We start from the raw sequence: 16307 nt of genomic DNA, 5'->3' as shown, positions 1-16307 counted from the left end.
ATCAACGCATCTTCATGCAGGTGGTGGGTGAACAGACTTACTAAATTATGTACTGTAATTTGCTTACTCTTACTCCTCCATTTCTGATGACTTTTTCACGTATTGCAAATTCTCTTGTCTTCTAGGGATTCTGATAATAAAATATTACCAGCTGCAGCCCTTGCATCAGAACATTCAAAGGGAACCTCTTCAATTGCAATTACTGCTCTTATGGAAGAGAAGGTAAGTTTTATTGGCTTTTAAATGTGAGATTTATCTTACAGTTTTCTGATGGGTTTAATTTTTTCTTTTTTTAACTCTCCCTCTTTTTTTTTTTTTTTTTTAACTGTTCCTTTTTATGCATGTTTTTTTCCTAAAGGGTTACCAGGTGCCTGTACTTGGAACCCCATCTTTGCTTGGACAGTCACTACTGCATGGACAGTTGATCCCCACAACTGGTGAGTAAAATCATTTTGGGTTGAACATTTTCTCCTTTAAAAAATAATTTTAACTTGGGGCGCCTGGGTGGCGCAGTCGGTTAAGCGTCCGACTTCAGCCAGGTCACGATCTCGCGGTCCGTGAGTTCGAGCCCCGCGTCAGGCTCTGGGCTGATGGCTCAGAGCCTGGAGCCTGTTTCCGATTCTGTGTCTCCCTCTCTCTCTGACCCTCCCCCGTTCATGCTCTGTCTCTCTCTGTCCCCAAAATAAATAAACGTTGGGAAAAAAAATTAAAAAAAAAAATTTATAAAAAATAATTTTAACTTTATTTAACATGCAATTTCATATTTACCTACTGTTCTTGTTTCCAAGGTCCAGTAAGAATAAATACTGCTCGTCCGGGTGGTGGTCGACCAGGTTGGGAACAGTAAGTATATGTTTAAAATAATCTCCAGATGATTGCTTTCAAACTAGATAATGGGAATTATAATCTAGTGTGTTGCTGAATGTTTCTTATTGTAAACTCCCCTTTTTTTATGACATGTTAAGACTGAGCTGAAGTTGGATGCTTAACCAACTAAGCCACCCAGGCTCCGCTTTTTACTTTCATGTCTTAACAAAGTGATCTTGACAGGATCTCAGTTAATGAATAGGTAAGATTAATTGAAATACTATTTTCTTTGAAAGAGTATTTGAAATACTGAATCATTCATTGTGCTAATAGATGGGGGGGTGGGGAGCACGAGAGCATGGGGGAGGGACAGAGAGGGAGACACAGGCTCCGAAGCAGGCTCCAGGCTCCAAGCTGTCAGCACAGAGCCCCATGTGGGGCTCAAACTCACAAACCGTGAGATCCTGAGCTCAGCCAAAGTCGGATGCTTAACTGACTGAGCCATCCTCGTTTTTCCTATCCTTAAATGGATTTTCGAATTTTCATTTAACACATAGTAAGATTAAAGGCTACCAAACATAGAATTTCTCATTTTGAATAATCTGTGTTAATGAGATTTTATTGCATATCAAAATGTATAGGATATTATTTTTTGCCCTGTGAAATACAAGGAATTATGATCTTTATAAGATGTTCTATGGTATTAAAAATTAGTATGTTTACTTATTGTCTGTGTATGCAATCACTTGTGTCTTAGTCTATATCAACAGGCTTACATATTTGCATAAACTGGCTTCTATTCTAAAACTATGATTTTTCTTTTAAAGATAAATCAAATATTTTATTTAAACAAATAGACTAAATGAGAGACTTAGCAGATTCTTTCAGTAGAAGGAGCAAGGGATTTGGAGACAGGTAGGCCTGAGTTGGAATTCCAACCCCTGCACTTGGCAGTGCCATGACATTGAGCATGCAATTTTACTCCTCGGCCCCACTGCCTCATCTACAGAATTGGAACAGTGCTAGTTCCCCACCGGCATGGCGCCTAGCAGATGAAAGGGCTCTTCTCTCTGTAACAAGTTCACAGTCACTTGTAGGATGCTAAATGAAATACCATATTGTGGAAAATAGTGTACATTGAGGTTTAGTTACTGTCAACAGTAAATTAATGAGGAAAATTAACTCAAGTAAGTGTAATGCTTGCTCATATCTCCTCTATCTGGAGCAAGTTTCCGAATGGGGATCAGGGAGAGGAAAAATCTTCTAGAGTAGTTAAAATAGGTATCTTTTAAAGTCTACACACTAGGAGGTTGTATATTATACTCAAGCCCATTTTATCTTTCTTTCTACACAGTTCCAATAAGCTTGGATATCTGGTTTCTCCGCCACAGCAAATTAGAAGGGGGGAGAGGAGCTGCTACAGGTATGCTTTTTAAAAATTTTGAAAAATTAATCTGATGACACTGCTGAAAAATAGAACACAAAGAAACGAAAGCATGGCAGTGGCAAGGGAGGGAGATTACTTGCTTTATGCTTATGTCACTTCAGTCCTCAGTAGTTGATCTTGAGGCCTAGAGAAGAACAGGTTACATTTAGTGTTTTAAATGATGCTTTTTAGGCTGCATCTTTAATACTCCTTCCCAATGACTACTTTCCTCCAGCACACAGCAGAATATTAGGTTACATTTACTCTTTTGAGGGTAGAAGGAAGTCACTAAGGCCCAGACAGTATTTAAGGTGTCAGTTTAATTTAAGGCAAAAGTTAACTAACTTACCTCTCAAGCGTGAGAAAGAATTGCATTTATTTCTCTTCTAGACTCAATTGTCCCAGTCTTCTCCCACCTTCTCTTTTCCAAAAGAAGAGACAAAGAGATTGTTCGGGGCTCCTGCCCTGGACAGGCAAAAACCATGTTATTCTGCAAAGTAAGCTGTAGGTCTTATCGAGGTCGTTCTCGCCACCAGGGTAAAGGGCCTCCAAATGAACTTTATAATAAGAATATTAAGGGTGTCTTCTAGTGCTCTACTGAGAATTGCTAAGTAACTCTGTTACTAGATCACATGTTAATAGAAGATAATAGTTACCAATTCAGATTCTGAAGAGGCTTAAAATCTAAACCCTGGCTGCTGCTGTTCTTTGTACCAGTTACCTAGAATTTAAAGAACCGTTAGCTTAACAGAAATGAGCCCATGTTTTAAAGAAGCCACTGTTTTCTTTTAAGAGCGACAGTTTGGAAACTTTGGCCAGCACTGTAATTTTCACCTAACCCTTTGAGAGAAAATAATCGAGATTTTTAGCTGTTGATTACAGATGTTAAAAGTGGAACTTACTTTCTTGAGGATGAAAGAGCATAGGGAATGTAATCTGTGGTACTGTGATGGTATGGTGTGGGGACAGATGGCAGTCACACTGTGAACATGGTAACATGCAGACCTAACTGAATTGCTGTGTTGCACACCTGCAACTAATAATGTAACTGTGACTATACCTCAGTGTTTAAAAATGTAATAAATAAAAAGTACTTTAAGTACAGAACACCCCACAAAACCATGAAGCCATTTAACAACTAGGTTTCCAAAGACATTTTAATGACATAGAGACATGCTCATGATATAATATCAGGTGAGAAATAAAATTATGTAAAACTATAAAAATAAAGAATACCTAATACTTCTTCTACATTGAAGGATCTTTCTACACTTCCTACCTCAAAAGATTACAGGAGGTGGTTTTTCTTCATTTAAAGTTTTGATCTTGGAAGGCTTTTGGGGGAGGCCTAGGTCAGAGAGGCATTAGCCTTGTTAGTTCCTTTAAATGACAGATTGGGAAGTCACCAGAGATCATTGTGGAGGGGTAATGAATCTGAACTTCACAAAAGAGAACTTCTAAATATAGCAGCACCTCATGGAGAAGGCCCTGTAAACTTGGATCATCTCAATCCCCAGGTGGCCTTAAAAATTTTATTTACATATAAATATCAGTGTTATTTGAATAGCTGATTCTATTCCATTGTTTGTAAGTTTGAAGATAATTATGGATAGAAAAGACAAGCTTACTTGTCTCGGGTGATGTTAGTTTGAAGGAATAATATCTTGGAATTTATTTCTCCAGAAGTATAAACCGCGGACGACACCACAGCGAAAGATCACAGAGAACTCAAGGCCCATCACTACCAGCAACTCCAGTTTTTGTGCCTGTCCCACCCCCTCCTTTGTATCCACCTCCTCCCCATACACTTCCTCTCCCTCCAGGTGTTCCTCCACCACAATTTTCTCCTCAGTTTCCTCCTGGCCAGCCACCACCTGCTGGATATAGTGTCCCTCCTCCAGGGTTTCCGCCAGCTCCGGCCAATTTATCGACACCTTGGGTATCATCAGGAGTGCAGACAGCTCATTCAAATACCATCCCAACAACGCAAGCCCCACCGTTGTCCAGGGAAGAATTCTATAGAGAGCAACGACGGCTGAAGGAAGAGTGAGTGTTTCAGTGTGAAATTATCATACACTTTCATTTTCTGATGTAACATTAAACAGGTTATCTTTGGAAACATTTTCTACTGTTTCCAGTTAGTACAAAAAAAAATCACCTAAAAATTAAACCAAAGCCATACAAGCAACTTCCTCAGGGACTCCTAGTTATTTATAGTTTTAAAGTGGAAAACTAATGGCAATTTCATTCATTTCATTCATGATCTAATTACATTTGTCTTGTTAGTTTTCTTAAATGGTTTTTGTTAACTTTCACTCTTTAACTTTATTTTACTAGGGAAAAGAAAAAGTCCAAGCTAGATGAGTTTACAAATGATTTTGCTAAGGAATTGATGGAATACAAAAAGATTCAAAAGGAGCGTAGGCGCTCATTTTCCAGGTTAGTGTTTTGCAAGCCTTCACAACAGAATTACAAATGGGACTTTGAATATCCAGGGATTAGCTATGGATATAAATAACATTGCACTTACGGAATTTTTCTGATTCGATCCAGGCTTATAGAAATGGAGATGTAGCTTATTTCCCAATATTTGTTTATTGAAATATTGTCTCAATGTAAATTCTATTGTGTAGAACTAGCAGTTATGGGGATTAAATTGCCCTTGTCCCCTGAAGTTACTTATAGTGTGAAATAATTGGGAAATGTTTGTGGAAGGAAAGAAATAGAGGACTAGCCAAAGAACATTTCTGAGGACGCTTTTACCTAAGGCTACAGCTTCTTGCTGGAACATTAACCTGTGTAATTATGAAGCAGTGTTTTTTCGACAAATTGTTTTATCGACAGAAAAAGTGAATTATAAAAATTCCCTGGAAGTTTGTTTAAAAGACTTACTTTTTAAGCTTACATTTGTGGTTCCTTTCAAAGTGCTAGACTGTTGGCCAACAACGTAGGACAAAGAAATTACTCCTGTTTAAATAACCAGATAGGAAATAAAATTTAAATTTAATTGGAATTTTGTTTAATGTTAAGTTAATTAGCTCATATAACTCACGGTACATGAATGCGCTTCACTCTAATTGTCAAGATTTCACTTTTGTTTTGTAACAAGTGATTGCTCTGATCTTTGTGTACTTTATTCCATTCCAGTAGAGGTCACTGTGCCTCTCTAATCATCTAAGATGAAATTTGATATAAAGAAAGATGGAACCGTGAGGAGATCATGCTATAGAATCTGAGTCTGTATTTTATTTTGCAAATATTTCTCAACTATCAACTATTGTTTTGTTTTTTGTTTTTAGGTCTAAATCTCCTTATAGTGGTTCATCATATTCAAGAAGTTCGTATACTTATTCTAAGTCAAGATCTGGTTCAACACGTTCACGTTCTTACTCTCGATCATTTAGCCGCTCACATTCTCGTTCCTATTCCCGATCACCTCCATACCCCCGAAGAGGCAGAGGCAAGAGCCGAAATTACCGTTCACGGTCTAGATCTCATGGATATCATCGATCTAGGTCAAGGTCACCCCCCTATAGACGATACCATTCACGGTCAAGATCTCCTCAAGCATTTAGGGGACAGTCTCCCAATAAACGTAATGTGCCTCAAGGGGAAACAGAACGTGAATATTTTAATAGATACAGAGAAGTTCCGCCACCTTACGACATGAAAGCTTATTACGGGAGGAGTGTTGACTTTAGAGACCCATTTGAAAAAGAGCGTTACCGAGAATGGGAAAGAAAATATAGAGAGTGGTATGAAAAGTATTATAAAGGTTATGCTGCCGGAGCACAGCCTAGACCATCAGCAAATAGAGAGAACTTTTCTCCTGAGAGATTTTTGCCTCTTAATATCAGAAATTCTCCCTTCACGAGAGGCCGCAGAGAAGATTATGCTGGTGGACAAAGTCATAGAAGTCGAAACTTAGGTGGCAACTATCCAGAAAAGCTTTCAACAAGAGATAGTCACAATCAGAAGGACAACACAAAGTCAAAAGAGAAGGAGAGCGAAAATAATCCCGGAGATGGTAAAGGAAACAAACATAAGAAACATAGGAAAAGAAGAAAGGGGGAAGAGAGTGAAGGCTTTCTAAACCCCGAGTTATTAGAAACTTCTAGGAAATCAAGAGAACCTACAAGCAGTGAAGAAAATAAAACAGACTCATTGTTTGTTCTCCCAAGTAGAGATGATGCTACACCTGTTAGAGATGAACCAATGGATGCAGAATCCATCACTTTCAAGTCGGTGTCTGAAAAAGACAAGAGGGAGAAAGATAAACCAAAAGCAAAAGGTGACAAGACCAAACGGAAAAATGATGGGTCTACTGTGTCCAAAAAAGAAAATGTTGCAAAACCTGCTAAGGGACCCCAAGAAAAACTAGACGGAGAGCGTGAAAAATCTCCTCGATCTGAACCTCCACTTAAAAAAGCCAAAGAGGAGACTCCAAAGACTGATAATGCTAAATCATCATCTTCCTCCCAAAAAGATGAAAAGACCATTGGTACCCCCAGAAAAGCTCACTCTAAATCAGCAAAAGAACACCAAGAGATAAAACCAGTCAAAGAGGAAAAAGTGAAGAAGGATTACCCCAAAGACGTCAAGTCAGAAAAGCTAACTAATAAGGAAGAAAAGGCCAAGAAGCCTAGTGAGAAAAGTAAGCCACCTGATAGCAAGGGAGAAAAAAGAAAAAGAAAAACTGAAGAGAAAAGTGTAGAGAAAGATTTTGAGTCCTCTTCAATGAAAGTCTCTAAACTGGAAATGACTGAAATAGTGAAACCATCACCAAAGCGCAAAATGGAACCTGATATTGAAAAAATGGATAGGACCCCTGAGAAAGACAAAATTTCATCATCAACTGCCCCAGCCAAAAAAATTAAGCTCAACAGAGAAACTGGTAAAAAAATTGGGAGTACAGAAAATGTATCTAATACGAAAGAACCCTCTGAAAAATTGGAGTCAGCATCTAGCAAAGTTAAACAAGAAAAAGTCAAAGGAAAGGTCAGACGAAAAGTAGCTGGAGCTGAGGGATCCAGCTCAACTCTTGTGGATTATACAAGGTATCTGATTATGGGTGGTTGGGTATGGATGTTCGTTTTCGGAAAGAGTTTCTTTTAATTTTATCCATGTTTATGCTTTTAAAATGTAACCTATAAATTAAGAAGGGGTTAGGTTTGGGACACCTAGGTGGCTCAGTCATTTGAGCGTCCAGCTCTTGGTTTGAGCTCAGGTCGTGATCCCAGGGTGGTGGGATTGAGTCCCATGTTGGGAAAGAGAAGGCCTGGAGCCTGCTTAAGATTCTCTCTCTCTCTCCCCTTCTGCCCCTCCCTCCCGCTCGCTCTCTCTAAAAAAGAAAAAAAAGAAGGGTTTAGTCTGGTTTACTCCTGTCTTTAAAGAAAGGAGTTGAATTAAGTAGATTTTGTGAGCCAGCATTTATTAATCCTGACTTTAAATCATTTAATCTCTATTAGAGTAGGGTAGTTGGGTTTTGAGAATTAAAAGGACACTTATGTTTAAGTTATTAGCCTTTATGTATTTATCAGTGTTTAGGGGAACCTGAGTGGCTCAGTCAGCTAAGTGTCTGACTCGAGGTCTGCTCAGGTCATGATCTCTTGGTTCATGAGGTCAAGCCCTATGTCGGGCTCTGCAATGATAGCTCAGAGCCTGCTTGGGATTCTCTTGCTCTGCCCCTTCCCTGCACATGCCGTGCACACAGGCTCTCTCAAAATAAATATTTTTAAAACTCTTATTTATCAGTGTTTAGTAATAGCAGATTTTTCATTAACAACATTTTAATTCTTTTTAGCACGAGCTCAACTGGAGGCAGTCCTGTGCGGAAATCTGAAGAAAAAACAGATACAAAACGGACTGTCATTAAAACTATGGAAGAGTATAATAATGACAATACAGCTCCTGCTGAAGACGTTATTATTATGATTCAGGTTCCTCAGTCCAAATGGGATAAAGATGACTTTGAATCTGAGGAAGAAGATGTTAAGGCCACACAGCCTATGTCAAGTGTAGGAAAACCTGCCAGTGTTATAAAAAATGTTAGCACTAAACCGTTAAATACAGTCAAGTATACTGAAAAAGAAAGTGAGTCGTCAGAGAAAATTCAGAAACTCACCAAGGAAGTTGGCCATGAAATTATACAGCATGAGATCAAGAGTTCAAAAAACTCTGCATCCAGTGAAAAGGGGAAAGCCAAAGATCGAGATCATTCGGTGTTGGAGAAGGAAAACCCCGAAAAGAGGAAAAACAGCACTCAGCCAGAGAAAGAGAGTAACTTGGACCGTCTGAGTGAACCAGGAAATTTTAAAAGTCTGTCTCAATCTTCCAAAGAGACAAGAACTTCAGAAAAGCATGATTCCGTTCGAGGTTCCTCGACTAAAGACTTCACTCCCAACAGAGACAAAAAAACAGACTATGACAACAGAGAGTACTCAAGTTCCAAACGTAGAGACGAAAGGAATGAATTAACAAGAAGGAAAGACTCCCCTTCTCGAAGTAAAGATTCTGCATCTGGACAGAAAACTAAGCCAAGGGAGGAGAGAGATTTGCCTAAAAAAGGAACAGGAGATTCCAAAAAGAGCAATTCTAGTCCCTCGAGAGACAAAAAACCTCATGATCACAAAGCCACTTACGATACGAAACGCTCGACTGAAGAGACAAAATCTGTAGATAAAAATCCTTGTAAAGATCGTGAGAAGCACACGTTAGAAGCAAGGAACAATAAAGAATCGGGTGGCAACAAATTACTGTATGTGCTTAACCCACCAGACCCGCAGATTGAAAAGGAGCAAGTTACTGGGCAGACTGACAAGAGCGCTGTCAAGCCTAAGCCACAGTTAAGCCACTCCTCCCGACTTTCCTCCGACTTAACTAGGGAAACTGATGAAGCTGCTTTTGAACCAGACTATAATGAAAGTGACAGTGAAAGCAACATATCTGTAAAAGAGGAGGAAACTTCGGGAAAGATTGCTAAGGAACTGAAAGATAAAGTCGTGGAGAAAGCAAAAGACAGCCTGGACACGGCAGCAGCCAGCCAGGTAGGCACCGCCAGGAGCCAGAGTCCAAGCAGCCCTAGTGTTAGTCCAAGCAGAAGTCATAGCCCTTCTGGCAGCCGGACCCGGAGCCACAGCAGTAGTGCCAGCTCCGCAGAGAGTCAGGACAGCAAGAAGAAGAAGAAGAAGAAGGAAAAGAAGAAGCACAAGAAACACAAAAAACACAAGAAGCATAAGAAGCATGCAGGCACTGAAGGAGAGTTAGAAAAAAGCCAAAAACACAAACACAAGAAAAAGAAGTCAAAGAAGAGCAAAGATAAAGAAAAGGAGAAGGAGAAAGATGACCAAAAAGCGAAATCTGTCCCTGTATAAAGGGACAGATTTTAAAAATTGACTTAATTACTAAGTCATCTGTATTAAATTTTGTTATAATGTAAAGAGATTCAAGCCTTGTAAATAATGATATGGAAGACCCTGTGCTGCACTTAAAATATTGCTGCTTGATTATTTGATTTTTACATCAGAGCTTTATAACACGAACTTTTGTACAGAATTGTGAGTTGTGACCATGTAACATGAGAGGTTTTGCTAGGGCCTATTATTTTTAACCACCATTAATTAGTTGGGGTGGAGTTTACTGTACTGTGAAATTTTCACATTTGAATTTTTTTAATTGCCTGGCAAAAGCTGATATCAGTTCTAAAATATCAGCAGAATGATTTGCTGAATTCATTACAACCCCGTTATGTCACTTTTTGATTACAATAAAAGTTTTCAGTAAACTTTTCAAATGTCGAATATTTGCATTACTTGGAGAAAGTGTGTCCTGTCTCTGCCCCCCTCCCATTTCCTCATTTAAAATATCCTTGAGCCTGTAGCATAAGCTGAACTGAGTGTACAAAATTAGGAAGCAAACATGGTGGATAGACTTCATCAGTGGGCTGGTAGTGGATGGCCAGAAATAAGAAATCAGGATTAACTGGAGTTCTGGGTGGGAAAAAAATCTAAAAGGGCCTTAAACATATAAAGTAATTACAAGTTTGGACTTGCATTTTAGCCATGAGGAATTGTGATTTGTTTACATGGTCATGTATTTTTCTGGAAACCCTGATAAAGGAGTATGAAACTCATTGATGAGTTGTCAGCTAGAGAGCACACACCGGTGAGCCTCTAAGGCCTACTTGGTTTGCCTGGTTGACAAAAGCAAGCTGCAGTAGGTCCGGGAGCACTAGGTTAGACTCTGATGGGCTCTTCCTTTGTGTCTGCCGATCAGGAAGTATTGTAGGCAATGAAAAGCTATCGAAAGGTTTTGGTGGGGTTGGGGTAAGAATAGAAACAAGGCAGCACGAACAGGGATCAAGACGACAGCTGCTAGGAGGAGGAGAAAAAAGATCAGCTCCGGTCTGAGGGTGGCCCTGGAGTACCACTGGACTGTGATCATGGAACAGGAAAGGATTTACATTAGCAGCAACTTGCTTCTGTTAACCTCGTGTCTCTGTGCCTTGTCGGGATTTCCAGACTCTGCCATGTGGATAGTAATGCAGACATACATACTTCATTGAATGTGTTTTTTAATGCAGCATTTAATATTCAAAGAAAAATTAATGTGGGTGACACATGTTAAACAGCGTCATTCAGAACTGAGTTAAGTTTATTGATTGTTTCTCAAAAGTAAGTTTGTTAAAATAAGTTAAACCCAACTTTCCTTTAAAGGGCTCCATCACTGGGGATGAGGATGTCTGTTCTGCTCGCTCCCAGCCCCACCCCACCCCCACAACACATACTGCTGTTTCTACTTTCAGATACTCCAACTAGGCTACCCTCTTAACTCTTACTGTAAATCAGGACCCCAGATCTAGATCATATCTCCCCCATTCATTGAGGATTTTAGCACCCAGAATTCTTCAGCATAAATTTCATCATGTGAGGTCAGTTTCTTTACCAAGCCTCTGGTCTTTGATTTTAATCTCAGCTGACTTTTTTTTAACTGCGGTGCACTCGTATGACAGTTTTCCAGAATTCCTCATCTGTGATGATTCTGCTCATAAGTTGAAACCAGTATTTCATAGATAGCCTGGTCTTCCAGCTCCATCCTCAACTTAGGCCCGAGGTTTTAACTTTTCTCTTACTCTTTCTACTGTCTGTGGTTGCCTAAGCCCTGCCATTTCCACATGACATTCCCCAAACCTGTCCCCTCTTCCCCATCTTCCTGTTCTAAAACAGTGGAACTCCCAAACCTAAACAAGGGTGCTGAATGGGGTGTTTAGCAAAATTAAAGGCTTGAGAGAAATGTTAAGGAATGACTGCCAGGCACTGTAAGGTGCTTGTGTCTATTTGATCCTTAAAAATTCTAGTGGCTTTGGATGTCTGATACCCCTTTGAGGAGGAAATTCCACTGCCTATGAAGCTGCAGGCCAACCTTGGGTGCTCAAACCTCAGTGCCTAACTAGTCCAACTACCCCCGCCATGGGGCAGAGTTGGGCAACATGGAAGGCCCAGCTAGAAAGTTGGGCAACATGGAAGGCCCAACCAGAAACCCCTAGTTTTGCTGGTCCCCAGAAAGTCCACATTCTGTCTCCTTACCTAATGCACTCAGCTGTTTTAATCTGGCTGGAATTTTCTTCCGCCTCTGCCCATCTCACAATTTCCTACTCATTGTTCAAGAGTTAGCTTGCCCTTTTTGAACTACTCCCTTGCAGTACCTGCCCGCCCACCCCGGTGCACACCTGGGATACAGTGGCATCGCTGAATACACTGTGGTGACACTCCAGTTGTTTTCTATGGGTTTTGATCATCTTCCTCACGGGACTGAGAGTCTCGAAAGGAATGTGTGGTTTATATTCCAGAAGCCAAACCACGCCTTGCACATAATGTTTGATAAGACAAAGTAACTTTTTTTTTTAGATTGAAGTTAAATTTTGCAATCTTCCTGGAAACCAGCGATGTGTCAACATTTGTAAGGGAGGAAAATAATTTTTGAGCTACTACAGATTTGGAAGATAGTAGCCTTCCAATAACCAGCTGCCTCACTGTGCCAAGGATATTGCAAAGCCTTACAATCAGAGGCCTAAGAATAACTCCTTTGCTAGTCTCAGCATGCCAAGTGAAGAGTGCTAAGTCCCCTCCAAAATGTTTAAGCCTAGGATTTCAGAGAAAGCCAGTTAATGGTTTATTCATTCCGATTTGTGCAAGTGTCCCCATCTGTCTTGTCCACTTTTTCCTGTCTTTAACTCCTTCAATGAATGCTGTTCTTATTGTACAAAACTACACAGAACAAAACCTCTGATTTGGAGCATGCTCGCTCTTCTTTAAGTCCTTTTATATTACTGCTATTTACGTAAGCCAGCTTCAGCTGGTCTCTTAAACAAAGCCTTGCTAATACATAGGTATGTATAGATAGTGTGCCCTACTTTTTCTATTTATGTATCCTAAATACATCCTTTGGCATTGACATTTTTCATCAACATTTTTAAGAATTGTAATCATGAAAGAAATAAAGTAAGCCACTTAAATCCTTGATAAAGGGTAGTGTGGCACTGGTATATGTGGATAACAGTACACACTAATAAAAATGGGGTTACCAGGAGTGTTCAGAAATTTCATGAGAATTCTTTTCAGCAATGTAGTCTCAACACTTCATCAAGGCTTCTCTTTGTTATAGGCTTTTGAGATTATTTTTAAGATCATGTTAAAAGGACTTGTAAAGAATAGCTATTGCTAATTTGAAGGGGGGAAAAAAGCCATTGCTAATTTATGCATTTCTAAAAAACTAATGGTGGGTGAACAGTGCTCCCGTATTAGAACCAACACCAGAATGAATCTTGCCTTCCCACACAGAAATGTAGCTACGTAGTCATTTGCTATGAAGTTGGCTTGGCCAGTGTGGATCTTTTTCAATTTAGTTTTTCATTTTTAAAGTCTTCAGTACTAAGAGATACTAGTAAAAGAGTGGATATTCACTGAAAATTCAAAATAGTTTCTTTTTGTAGAAACATTGACACTGTAAATTTTTTGATATTATAAATACGTTTTAACCTAGGCTTAATAACACACAAGGAAATATGGTAGACTGATTCCTTTTCATGTCCTGAAACTTAAAACTAATAAATTGGATGAAGGATGCCTGGCTGGCTCAATTGGTGGAGCATGCAACTTGATCTCTGGGTTGTGAGTTAGAGCCCCACGTTGGGTGGAGGGATTACTTTAAAACTTAAAAACAAATTGGATGAAAAGTGAACATAGGAGAAAATTGTATCAGTGCTAGAACCCAGGGAAAGGATGGGAGGAGCAGACAGAAATGGGGGAACTTTGCCACAATGCCACATTTTAAAAGTTGTGTTTTTGTTTGTTTTTTGTTTTTGTTTTCAAACTAAAGACAGATGCCCAGAATTCTCTTCCTTGACAAAGCAGATGGCCTTTTGGGAAGTGCAAATAGAAGATCTTGAGCATTATGAATGCTTCACAATCGGGAGGGACAATGGTAGGTTATGGAGCATATGAGGACTACTCCCTCTGTGGTCATTTTAATATGGGAATTGCACAAAGGAACCCTGAAACCTAGGCTGCAATGTTAATGGGGATAGGAGAAGATTCCACCCGAAACCAGATTGGCTGTATGTGGACTCATTGCCAGGAAGGGGGTTAGACCACAGAGGCCTCATTCCCCCGGCTATTACAAGTTGGGGTTAAAAACCAAAGATACACAATTTTCAACTCATGATAATATTGGTACTAGAATAGGTAGATCAGAGGACTTGAGTAAAACTCCAGAAATTGACCCACATAAGTAAGTAATAACAGTTGCAGCATAAATAAATGTGAAAAAGATCAATTTTTCAGTAAGTAGCTTTGAGAGAGCTGGATTACCATTTTGAGAAAAAAATTTTCACATCTTAAAATTCTAGATGGATTAAATAAATATCCAAAATTTTATTTTACTACCCAACCTGAGTATTGGTCAGTTTTCCTTTTTCGAGGATCTTTGATAGTTTAGGTCTTTATTTTTCAAACTGACCAGTCACCTGGAAACCCAAGATCTTCCCCAATATTTCTGATAATACTTGTGAGATGTGGTTTATCGTAGTTGGCTCCTTTCTGACTCCCTGATGCCTATTCCTGGTGCTGATTCTTCTCTTCAGATCTCACTACAGTAGAGTCTCAAGTCTTCATAAGTTTTATGACATTTCCCTCAGAATACATCACACCCTCTCATCTCCCTGTGTCCAGTGTCATTACTTCTTTTCTCTCCTACACCATCAGCTCTTCCTCTTTCAAGGTATTTTTCTGAGGCAAGAAACCATCGCCCTGTGATGAATTATGCCATTAGAGAGCAGAGGACGCTGCTGGCATTTCTTTAGAATAGCAATGCCTTTCTTCCCTGTACAATTTTTAAAAATTACAAACTAAACTATTGTACAGAAATACAAATGGCCAATTGACATTTGAAAAGGTTAAATGTCACTGGCAATAAAAACACCAGTGAGATGAAGTTCCTCTGCCTTCAGGTATTTAGAGTTGCCTGCAAGTCCCAAACCAACCCAATTCTCCCTTGTCTCATCCCCTTGGCATTTCCACCAGCATTTGTCCCGTGGTTAATGTTTCACTAAGTTTGCTTAGATCGTAATACACATCCTCAGTTTACAGGCTTTTAAATTCTTTGTTTATTTCTGACAAAGTCTTGCATAGTTTTTAAAAGTCTTCAAGTTGTTCAAGACCTAAAACACCACAGTCTCCTGCCCCCACCCACTGCACCCTGACTCCAGACTCCAGCTCTTCAGATGCAATCAGTTCCAACTCTTCTTCCTTTGAAAACAAAACAGAAACACTTGAACATAAAAAGTCTTGATTTTTCAGTTTCAAGTATTAGCTACTACTGACTCTAGCCCCTCCCCATCCCCCCACAAGTCTCTTCTCCCATCCTCTAAATAAAAGTTCTCATCTGGACTGAATTGAAATGCTATGGACATTCTTAGGCCTTTACATCTGTACTTCAAAATCAAATCATTTGGTATATTAGGATTCTTTTTCCTGTAAAATTTTGGTTTCCCCAGAATTAATAACTGGCTTATTTTAAAAAGTGTTTCATTTCCTAAAGATTACTCAAAAAATGTAAACCTCTTCCTCAGTATATTCAAATAAATCAAGTGGTCTTTTAGTTCATCTTTTTTCGTGTGATACGTCTCCTATGAAAATTGGTTGTCCTCTAGGCCAGCCACACAGCTATGACCCTGCAAGCTTCTTTACCACCATCCCGGGAATTTTCCTCACCCTCTCCCTGCAATGGATCTTTGTGTCTTCCATTCTGTGTCTTTCTCTTTCCAGGTTTTCTGCCTTATTTGCGGTGAAGGGCACATTCTCTGGTAGATTCTTGAGAAAGGCTGCGTGAAAAGGTAAGTTGTTTGAGAGCCTGTAACATCACGAATGTTCTGACTCCACCCCCACACCTGATTTATGGTTTGAGTCAAGAATTGTAGGTTGCAAGTTATTTTCACTCATACTTGCAAGCATTTCTCATAATCTAGCTTCTAGCATTGCCGAGAAGGAGTTCAAAGCCATTGTGATTCCCGATCCGTTTTTGTGATAGCCTTTGAAGCAAAGGGCTGGAACTCAAAAACCTTGAGATCGTGACCTGAGCTGAAACCAGGAGTCAGGTGCTCAACCAACTGAGCCACCCAAGCAACCCCACTTTGGCGGTATTTCTAATCTTTGTCTAACCCAAATTCAAAAAGCTCCTCGCAGATTTTCTTCTAAAAATTTTATAACTTTGGGTTTGCACTTAGATTGATGATCCAGTTTTTAATACCAGCTTTATTGAGATCTGTTTCACATACCATAAAGTTTACCCCTTTGTCGTATAATCGTATACAGTTCAGTGGTTTGAGGGTATTCACGGAGTTGTGCGACTATTACCACCATCTAATTAGAACACTCTCATAACCCTAAAAAGGAACCCCTTACCCATCGGTCATTCCCCATTCCCTCCTCACCTCAACTCCTGGCAACTACTGAGCTACCTTCTGCCTCCATGGATTTGCCTTTATGGACATTTCGTATAAATTGAATCATACAGTATG

The 16307-nt window shown here is 39.6% G+C and overlaps 1 protein-coding gene across 2 annotated transcripts in view; it reads left to right on the top strand.

Annotated features, from left to right (window-relative positions):
- RBBP6 (RB binding protein 6, ubiquitin ligase) overlaps window positions 1-10025 on the top strand; it is a 32588-nt gene extending 22563 nt beyond the window's left edge. Inside the window, exons 11-18 of one of the 2 annotated variants that reach the window (XM_047837839.1) lie at window positions 126-222; window positions 359-437; window positions 789-843; window positions 2162-2230; window positions 3917-4279; window positions 4571-4672; window positions 5533-7290; window positions 8037-10025. In XM_047837839.1, the coding sequence (XP_047693795.1) occupies window positions 126-222; window positions 359-437; window positions 789-843; window positions 2162-2230; window positions 3917-4279; window positions 4571-4672; window positions 5533-7290; window positions 8037-9606 (4093 nt within the window). In that variant the 3' untranslated portion in view covers window positions 9607-10025. The remainder of the gene's footprint in view (window positions 1-125; window positions 223-358; window positions 438-788; window positions 844-2161; window positions 2231-3916; window positions 4280-4570; window positions 4673-5532; window positions 7291-8036) is intronic. The other variant, XM_047837840.1, reaches the window with a different exon arrangement.
- Window positions 10026-16307: the final 6282 nt, after the last annotated feature.

The sequence above is a fragment of the Prionailurus viverrinus genome, chromosome E3 (genome assembly GCF_022837055.1).
Source record: "Prionailurus viverrinus isolate Anna chromosome E3, UM_Priviv_1.0, whole genome shotgun sequence".
NCBI lineage: Eukaryota > Metazoa > Chordata > Mammalia > Carnivora > Felidae > Prionailurus > Prionailurus viverrinus.
Note: the sequence above shows the minus strand (reverse complement) of the source record. Positions and strands in the feature narration are given on the sequence as shown.